The 9,954-nt window shown below is 44.5% G+C and overlaps 1 protein-coding gene across 2 annotated transcripts in view; it reads right to left on the bottom strand.

Moving 5' to 3' along the window:
* CUNH3orf70 (chromosome unknown C3orf70 homolog) overlaps positions 1-9,924 on the bottom strand; it is a 67,762-nt gene extending 57,838 nt beyond the window's left edge. Inside the window, exon 1 of one of the 2 annotated variants that reach the window (XM_004382259.2) lies at positions 9,668-9,924. In XM_004382259.2, the coding sequence (XP_004382316.1) occupies positions 9,668-9,863 (196 nt within the window). In that variant the 5' untranslated portion in view covers positions 9,864-9,924. Of the gene's footprint in view, positions 1-9,663 lie in introns of both variants that reach the window. The other variant, XM_023736795.1, reaches the window with a different exon arrangement.
* Between the last annotated feature and the right edge of the window lie 30 nt (positions 9,925-9,954).

The following is a 9,954-nucleotide window of genomic DNA, read 5'->3' as shown; positions in this document are numbered from 1 at the left end:
TCTTTGTAGTACGGTGTGTTTATTTCATTAAAGGTTTGTTAAAATGAGATTCAGAGGAATAAGTGCATCTATATTACACCAAAATAACCAGTGTTAAATAGACAAATAAGCAGTAGCGGGATTAAAGGGTCTGTCCTGAGTGGACTGTTTTGGGGGCACTGTGCAGACACAGCTGGACAGCTGGATGCCACATTGCCGGCACTCCACAGGTACTACACCTTTTTGGCAGTGTACTTACAGGATACTGTTCAACATCAGAAAATTCAAGAACAAACCAACAAGAAGGACAAGACCAAAGCAAAACAAAAATCCTTTAAACTGTACTAAGTTGCAGTGACTATGACTAAGTCAGCTTTGTTCAAAATTCTAGCAGCTGGGGCTCCTCGATTAATTAGCACTTCTGTCACTTTTCTGCACAAACTCGGTATTCCAAATGACAATCGAGGATCCTAACAAAACTTCTAAATCATCAAAGTTAAATATGTTCAGTTTAACATAGGGTCAGTTTTGTAATATTCTAATTCTTCGACACTTGGTAACCCATATTTGATAGATATGAGAGCTTTGTATTAATTGGCATGTTTGATGGGCCAGAACTGCTCATTGCTTTACAGTGGTGGAAAACAGGATGGCCTGGGGGAGCGGGAGCTGGAGCTCAGTGTGAGACTTTGAAGGGAAGTGGTAGATAATCATCACATAGTAACTATTACAGAACAGACCTTGCAACAAGGAGGGTGTACTGGTTTCCCAAGGCAGCCATAACAAAGTACCACAAATTGGGTGGCTTAAAAGAACAGGTGTACCGCCTTACAGTGGTGGGGTCTAGTAATCTAATTCAGGGTGCTGGTGGGGCGATGTTCTCCCCAAAGGTTCTAGGGGAAGATGGGGTCTTGTCTCTCCCAGCTTCTGGCAGCCGGTGGCATTCCTTGGCTTATAGCTGCAGTGGAGCTCTGTCATCATGGGGCTGCCTTTCCTGTCTCTGCGTGTCTCTTCTCCTTTTTAAGGACACCACTTAGACAGGATGAGGGCCCACGCTGCTCCGGTATGATCTCGTATTAACTGATAACACCTTCAGAAACCCTATTTCCAGAGAAGGTCACATTCACAAATACTGGGGGTTAGGACTTTAATGTATCTTTTTTGGGGGGACACAATTCAATCCATAACAAAGGGCAATAAAAAAACCATATGTGGTAGGTTAATTACTTCTGCATGTGGCTTTTCTGTGGTCTTGTAACTTCTACCCAGGTGATTGTACTGATAGGGTAATTGTGGCCTACCAAGGGGATTGGTTAATTTTGACTTAAATGAGAGCCAATTCCAGAGCAAGAGGAGAGTCCACCACCATCAAGGAAGGCGAGACTCACGGGAGACAGGGCTGTGGGCCCACATGGTGAGAAAGCTGAGCGCCTTCGGGCAGAGACTGGGGGCCAGGGAGCAGTCTACGCCTGACCCACGGATGTGGGACCTGCCAGCCTCCACAACCACGTGAGCCATTTCCTTTATGTGGTTTATGAGTTCTGTGAGATGTTGCAGCGAATCAGGGAACCCGAAGATGGGAGGGAGAGTACTGAGGGGGGAGGGAGTAGGTGATGTTAGAGATGATGGAGCGGTACAGCAGCTGGAAAAGTTAGACATTTGGGACATCTTTAACCTCCGCCTCACAGGACCAGCTTTGTGCTGATCCTTATAAAAGAAATTATTTGTTTACTATACAACTTATTATTCAGCATGTGTATGTTTACTACCTTTGCTGTTTTTAAGTGTTTAACTGAACAGATCAGTATGGTCACACAGTGAATTCCAAATGAACCAGACATACGTGGAAGCGAGAAGCAGCTGAAGTTGGGAGTTGGGGCACTGACAATCGCAACACTGTGAGGCTGGTACTGTTATTATCTTCAAATAAAAACGAGCATTCTGAAGGACAGAGAGGTTCAGTAACTTCCCCAAAGCCACACAGCCAGTAAGTGAGCAGAGCCAGGATTCAAACACAAAGTCCAGCCCTAGAGCCTAGCCTCAAGACGACTACGACATCCAGTATTTCCACTGTTCTTACAGGATATGGGCGCAATGGCATCCTCACCAAACACCTGCCCTAAGCACTTTGCTTTTATCATGTCCTTTAATCCTCTTGGAGCCCTGGTGGTGCAGTGGTTAAGAGCTCAGCTGCTAACCAAAAGGGCGGCAGTTCGAATCCATGAGCTGCTCCTTGGAAACCTTATGGGGCGGTTCTACTCTGTCCTACAGGGTCGCTGTGAGTCGAATCGACTCGACGGCAACGAATTTGGTTTTGGTTAAACTTCCTAAAGCCCTGTGAGTGTGAAGCTGGAAGAGGTTGAGTAACCTGTTCAATAAGTGAAGAAACCAGGATTCAGAGGCAGGTGTGTCTGATTCAAGAGCCCTGGTCGTACAGCGGTTAAGTGCTCTGCTGCTAAGTGAAAGGTCGGCAATTTGAACCCACCAGCTGCTCTGCGAGAGAAAGATGTGGCAGTCTACTTTTACAAAGATAACAGCCTTGAAACCCTATAGGGCTGTTCTACCCTGTCCTACAGGGTCACTATGAGTTGGAATCGACTTGACGGCAACGGGTCTGGGTCTTTTTAGTGTCTCACTCACAGCCCTTGTTCTACCTAGGATTACACTCCACTTTCCATGTTCTATGTACAAACTACTCCTTATTTTCTAAGAAAGCAAATCTTCCACTAGACAACTTTTTGTTGAACATGAGTTTTTATATTTATTTGGACTTAATGACACTAAATTTCTTTGAAAATATTTTCTGTAATTAAGGAGATTCTATAATACGAGAGAACTAACTCAGATAAAGTGAAGGTTTTGTAATGCAGGAAATTATCATAGAAAGGTCCTCAAAAGGCACCTGGTTGAAATACCTCACTTCAACAGGCTTGGAAGCCAGTAATAATTAATGATATCTGTCACAAGAAAACCTAAGCAAAAAAGGCTTGCACCAGTTAGGGATTGAGACTATGATACAAGTGAAGCTTCATATCATACAAACACATTATTAAATGTTTCAAATAAAATTTATATCAGTCTACTAGTTCATCAAAATTACAAGCTTGCTTTCACACACAAGTTCAACCGAAGTCCCATTTCTAAGCACCGACCAGCAATCAGCTGGGGAGGAGGGTCTCTGTGCTTGTTAGTTAGAAAAGGAAAGATCTCCTTATACTTAGCAGGGAATAAAGGAGCATTGGTAGTGCAGCAGTTAAGTGCTCAGCTGTTAACCAAAAGGTTGGCGGTTCGAACCACCCCCCAATCCCCCAGCAGCTCTGCAGGAGAAAGACCTGACGATCTGCTTCCAGAAAGATTACAGCCTAGGAAACCCTATGGGGCAGTTCTACTCTGTCACATAGGGGGTCGCTATGAGCTGGAACTGACTCAATGGCCCCAACAACAGCAGCAGCAGCAGGGAATGGAAAGGTAGATGTTGCAGTTACAAGGTAGCAAACTTCAAAAAGCCTGTTTGGAAGAGGTCAGGGTTCGTCCAGGAAAGCATTAAGAAGCTATCATTTGTTGAAACTTTTCTAACTACTGACAAGTACCACTGTCTTACCATGAAGGCTCTGCTCGCCTCCTGGCCACACGGGACAAAGGCCTGGCTAGTGGGCTGTAAGCAGCAATGGTGTGTGTAGGGGGGAGGGGATTCCTCCTCTCTCCTGTTTGCTGGGTCACATGTTTTTTAAAAGCACAGTTTTGTAGATTTCACAACCACTCTGAAAATGTTCATATTGCATATAATTGTCCTTCACTTAAAATCAGAAACCATTCTCATGTGACTTATTTACTTAATTTCTGCTTGTTCCAAAAGGATTTCAACCAGCAGAAATTACTCTCACTGTACAATGAGTAGAACCTAGAAACCCACAGCCCTGCTTGCTGGTGGGTTTGTAAGATTCTGACGTACTTATGCCATATGCAGCCAGAGCTACTATATGTGACCTTCAGCAAGCTTCCTAATCAAAAAATGAGGGTGGTAACAGTACCTACCTTGTAAATTTGTTGTGAGGCTTAAATGAGCTGACATATGCAAAAAAAAAATTAGAGCCGTGCCTGCATAAAAGCATTATATGTGTTATTTGTTACTGGTGAAGTTTACATGTGTCTATGATTGAAGTACTAGCTGGATGGAAAAACACATATCAGCTTTATCTCTGGAAGAGCTTTGAGGAAAGGGCATTGTTCTCTTAACAGCTGTATCCTCCTCCTTCAACCACCAGCCATGGTTAGGACCCTCGTTCTTGGACAAAAGCTTCAGGGGACTCCTCCACCCAAACTATCGCTCCATTTTTTTTTTTGCTAGTTTTCCCTGTCAAACTTCTTGAATAAATTTTCTATACCTACTGTTACCGATCTGACTGAGGTGACCCTTAGGAAAACCAGTTGGCCTTACCCAGGGGAAGTCAGGACTCGGTTTGGTGAGTTTCCCCAGAGTTGCGTAGAAGCAGGGAAACAGACCAAACAGGATAACATAAAACCCATAATACTGATTTCTTTACTAATGGTGAAAAGTATATTTGCCCTAAGGTCCTGACATCTGAGGTCTCTAAACAGTTCCTTGTCTCCTCAGAGGGAATCTATAAACAGGAAGCCAAATTATAAGCAGACGTTTGCTGGGATGGGCCAACCACAGGGACCACACGTAGAAGCCTACACCACCTTCCCTGAAAGACCTGAAAAAACCCTTCCAAATTCTGTCTCTCCAGCTCCCATTCTTCTGTATTTCCCTGCTGCCCCTCTACCTGCTGCTGTGACAGTCTTTCTTTAGATATGCTAATATCATCTATTAGACTACATCCAGTCCCACTCTTTCTGCTTCCAACCTGAAAAGAGACACACATCTTTAAAGGTGTCTTCTGCAGAAAACCGAGCTCATCTATTATGTGATTTTATTAGGCCAACTCTGAGTTCTGCGGGTGGCACCTACATTATACCACGTACACCCACTCCCGTCACCTACTAATCACTTCCTCTCCCTTAACCCTTAACTTGGATTTCATCTACCACATCCAGTGACTCTTGACAGTTCTCGTTCCTCGGGGTTTTACTGCTGCAGTTGATACCATTTGCAGACCATTCTTTAAAAGCTTTCCCATCACTGGCTTTAATGGAACCAAGCTCTGCTGGTTTTGCTCATTAATTTCAAATTGCTCTGTAGTACCCGTGGTGGTACTATAGACCTGGATGCAGACTCAGCCTCTACTCCTTACTAGCTACGTGCCCACGGTTAAGTACTTCTCTAGGCCTTCTTCCGTATCTGTAAAATGGACATAATGACATCATTGGCTATTAAATGTTTAGCATAATAACCTTACTCCAGGCACAAAGTAATCAATCACTCAGTAAATATCAGCTATTATTTCTGTGTCCTAATTCTCAGCTCTGGGCACGCCACTCTTCTCTTTCTATGTTCACTACCTGGAAATGTCCGTCGACAGACGGATGGATAAAAATGTGACATACACATACAACGGAATACTTCTCAGCCATACGGAGAAATGAAACCCTGATGCATGCCACAACACAGATAAACCTTGTAAACATCAAACAGAGTAAAATCCGTCAGTCACAAAAGGACAAATACCGTCTGATCTCATTTACGTGAAATAAGCAAATACACAGAAACCAAAGATTAGTAGTAGTATTAGGGATGGGGGGTTCTGCTTAGGGGGCACTGAGTTTATGTTAATGGTGGTGGAATAATCTGGAAAAGGATAGTGAGAATGCTTGCACAGCATAAAGAATATAATCAACGTCACTGAATTATACTTGTAGCAATTGTTGAATTGGAAAAATAAAAAATCTGCCATTATCCAAATATATTAATTCCCTTTAATAATGCATCTATGCATACATACATGCTTTATATGTCTTTTATGAACATGTATATATTTTTCAGCCTTTTCTATTCCATGAGGTTATAAATGCCGTAGGTTTACAGTCGGCCATAGGATGCTGAACTTCCTTAATTTGTTCTGAATTTACCTCCTTCAAGCATCGAGGTAAAAAGCGCCTATTTTAGCATTTTCAGACTTGGGGAACAAGCTGATAGTTTTCTCACCCACATCACTTGTGATTTTAAAGGAGCACAAAAATAAACACGGCAGGGACCATGCCTTGAGACTGTGTGGAAAGGCCCAGCTGTATTCACGTTTATTTTCCCAGTTTCCACAATAATGACTCATAGAAAGAAGCTGCTTGATACACGTTCAACCCAACTGAAGGAATTCTACTTAGGACTAATGTTGTAATCTTCATGAATGCAAAAAGAAAGCAGGACGTCTCAAAAGAGTTAACGCCCCTTCTTCTCAAGAAAAGTTTGGGCTAAAAAACATAGAAAGAATTGAAGTTCAGTACAGGTGACGGGAAACCCTGGTGGCGTAGTGGTTAAGAACTATGGCTGCTCACCAAGAGGTCGGCAGTTTGAATCCACCAGGCGCTCCTTGGAAACTCCATGGGGCAGTTCTACTCTGTCCTGTAGGGTCGCTATGGGTCGGAATCGGCTTGACGGCCCTGGTCTAAAGGTGAGGAGACCGCAGCAGAGCACCTTGCTCTCTCACTGAAGTCAAGCTCCTCGTGAGTGCGATCGCAGGATCGCTGCCCGCGGACCGGAGCGCTGCCAAAGACTAGAAAGAGCAAATAAACCTAAGTCTGATTTTTTAAGAAACAGAAAAAACTGCCAACAACAGTCCAGTGCACTTGACGTCAATCCTTTTCTAAATTCAGAATTGTTTTTTGAGAGAGTGTGTATAGATCGTAACTGAAAAAGAAGTAGTAGAAATAGTGTCAGAATTTCGAGAAGATATCTGACCAGGTTTTCATTGCACCATATGGTAAGATAAATACAGGATGGCTAACAGTACAAGTCGGTGGCTAAGGAGCTGTGTGAACAACCAGAATGACAAGTGCTCACTGACACGTTGCTACCATCTCGGGGGCCGTTCTCCCAGCAAGCTTCAGGACCTCACGGCCTCCTGCTGAAGCCTTTTTATCAATGACATGCAGATGCAGAAGGTTACTGTACTGCTGTTGGCAGTGGGAATAACTAATAGTATATACTCAGAAAGAGCCAGGATCTAAAGAGACAATAATAAGCCAAAAATATGGGCTAATTTTAATAAAATAAAACTAAATAGAGAAAAAAATATCTTCAGGTTCAGTACCTGTGTCCAAAGGATGGATGGATGGATGGGTGGGTGGATGGATGGGTGGATGGATGGATGGATGGATGGATGGATGGATGGACGGACGGATGGACAGACAGATGTTGTTGTTAGGTGCCGCTGAGCCAATTCAGACTCATAGCGACCCCATGTGACAGCGCAGAACTGCCCTATAGTTTCTTGGCTGTAATCTTTATGGGAGCAGATTGCCATGTCTTTTTCCCACGGAGCCACTTTGATTAGCAGCTGAGCCCTTAACCCTTGCGCCATCAGCGCCCCACATATAGATATACAGATGTATAGACATACAGAACTGTGAGATGGGAAAGTTGTGGTTTAGTTAAAAATAAAAAAAAGATAGTTTAACGGCTTTAGTTGACAGCATGTTTAGTACAATCTGACAGCAGCAATCTCAGTCCGACGAGATGTGGGTATCAGAAAAGCTAATGTAATGCCAGCTGCAGCAATAGTCTCTCAAACATGGTAGGTAGAGCTCTTGCTCAACTCGGGACTGATCAGATCACAACGGAAACACTGTGCAGCTCTCCAGGGGTTGCAGTCTTCACAGGATCGTGACCAAATCGGCACGCGTTCCGAAGAGAACGACCAGGAGACTGAGGAGTCTTGAAACGATTCCATAAAAGGACGGGTAGAAGGGAGTACAGATATATAAATAGGACACAATGAGGCCTTGGGAGAACATGACAGCTATCTTCATTCAGTCATTCAACAAACACAAATTTCAAACCTACTCTGGTCCAGACACTGTGACAGTGGCTGGGGATAGAGAGAGAAGATAGTCCATATCCACAAGAAATTCATATGTATATTGAAGACTTGAAACAGCCTTGATCTAAAAATGGATTCGACTGTTCTATATGATTTTATAAGGTTGAAACAGGACTAGTGGAAGAAGTTAGAAAGTAATCCATTTCAGCTCCATATAAGGAACTGTATTTTAAGAGTCAAAGCTGTCTAATGATGAAAAAAGTTGCCTGAGAAGGCTCCAGAATTCCAATCAGTAACAGTGTGCTGAGCAGGGATACTGCTGAAGGCAGGCAGGCACTGAACTAGACCATCTTCAATGTCCCTCACGTTTATGCTAGGATTCTACACTTCCCTGGGGAATGGACTCTCCCCAAATTTACCCTGCGTACTTCAGCATCCAGGTTTCCTACGGTTGCTACTTCCAACTTTGTACCCTGTCCCACAGTTAAGCAATGTTTCATAATCGGGAACAGATCTGAGAGTAATAGGAATAAAGAGAAAGAAGAAGAAACTGACCCATCAGCAGGTGGAATGCAAAAAAAAAAATCAATACTGTTCCATGTGCCTTGACTTTTTAAAGAAAATGTAAAAATTCCTTTTCATTCATAAATTCAATAAAAAATATTCCATTCTGTTCAATTACTAGAAATCAGGATTCATTATATACTGCATCTCTGGCTCGGAGCCATGTTTTCTAACAAGGAAAAACGATTTTCTTTAAGATCACTTAAAGGATTTGTGCCTTAATAAGCACTCCAAAAATCCCCTATTATAAGGTTATGTGGAAACTAAGTTTATAATGTATTTCTAAATGAAAGGATTCATCACGTATGGTGGGCCAAATGCCATGAACTCATCAAACTGTGGAATTTTGATTAAATGGCTATTTAAGTTTAATCCATTTAAAAACCACAGGCAGCAGGAACACAGAAAAAAGGCCTAGACTATTTAGTTGTGGCTTTTATAAATTGGTTTAGGATTATTTGAGCTTGCCTTTCTTTACTTCATTGTGTAATTTTAAAAACAGTCTCATCTACCGGCTTTACACGTGGCAACTGCGTACTGAAGGAGTTGGCCCTCCGAAACTGTTCATATTAACTTTTTGGAAGCAATCCGTCTCACTTTAGCGTTTCTCGATTTAGATGCAACAAACGGGCCAGGATTCGATTTCCAAGGGCTCTCCCTTTTAGAGAGCAGCCCAGAGAGGCAGAAGGGAGGAAGAAAATTGAAACAGCAGCTCAGAAAGGGCAAAAGTAAGGAAGAAAAAGAGCATCTTTCACCCACCAGCCCTGAAAGAAGCCTTCCTCTCCGGCTGTCATCAACTCTAAAGGCTTTCTATCATTTCAAACCCCAAACCCCACTGCCGTGCAGTCGATTCCGACTCACAGCGACCCTACAGGACAGAGTAGAACGGCCCCATAGGGTTTCCAAGGCTGTAAATCTTCATGCAAGCAGACTGCCACATCTTTCTTCCGCGGAGCCGCTGGTAGGTTCGAACCCACCCCCTTTCGGTTGGCAGCCGAGCGCTTTAACCACGGCACCACCCGTTGAAAAAAAAAGACTCCAGTTTCCCGGGACGGGGACATTCCCTTTCGCACAAGTGGCTAAGGCGGGACTTCAGCTCGTGGCCACCGAGGCGCGAACCCGCGGAGGAGCCGCCCGCCCAGCCCGGAGCCCCGGCGGCGGAGGGCAGGGGGACGCGGCGGACTTACAGTGACACCATCCTAGGTGACAGCACCAGTGCAGCTTGAAGCACTTGCCATGGCTGTGCGTGGCACAGATGGAGAGCCCGTCGCACGGCTGGAAGTCGGGTCTGCGGGCGGCGCAGCTCCGCGCCAGGGCCTGAGCCTCGTCCACTTTCTCGCTCTTCCAGCCCCGCTCGGCCGCCGCCGCCGCCGCCGCACTCATTGCCTCGCCCTCCGCGCGGAGCCCGGACCCGAAGCCGGAAGGAGCGGCGTCTGACCGGCAGGAAGCCGAGCCGGCTGCGGACGCGGGAGGG

This window comes from Trichechus manatus, unplaced genomic scaffold (assembly GCF_000243295.1).
Source record: "Trichechus manatus latirostris isolate Lorelei unplaced genomic scaffold, TriManLat1.0 scaffold00092, whole genome shotgun sequence".
NCBI classification, from domain to species: domain Eukaryota; kingdom Metazoa; phylum Chordata; class Mammalia; order Sirenia; family Trichechidae; genus Trichechus; species Trichechus manatus.
The sequence above is the reverse complement of the archived record's forward strand: the minus strand, read 5'-3'. Positions and strand labels throughout refer to the sequence as shown.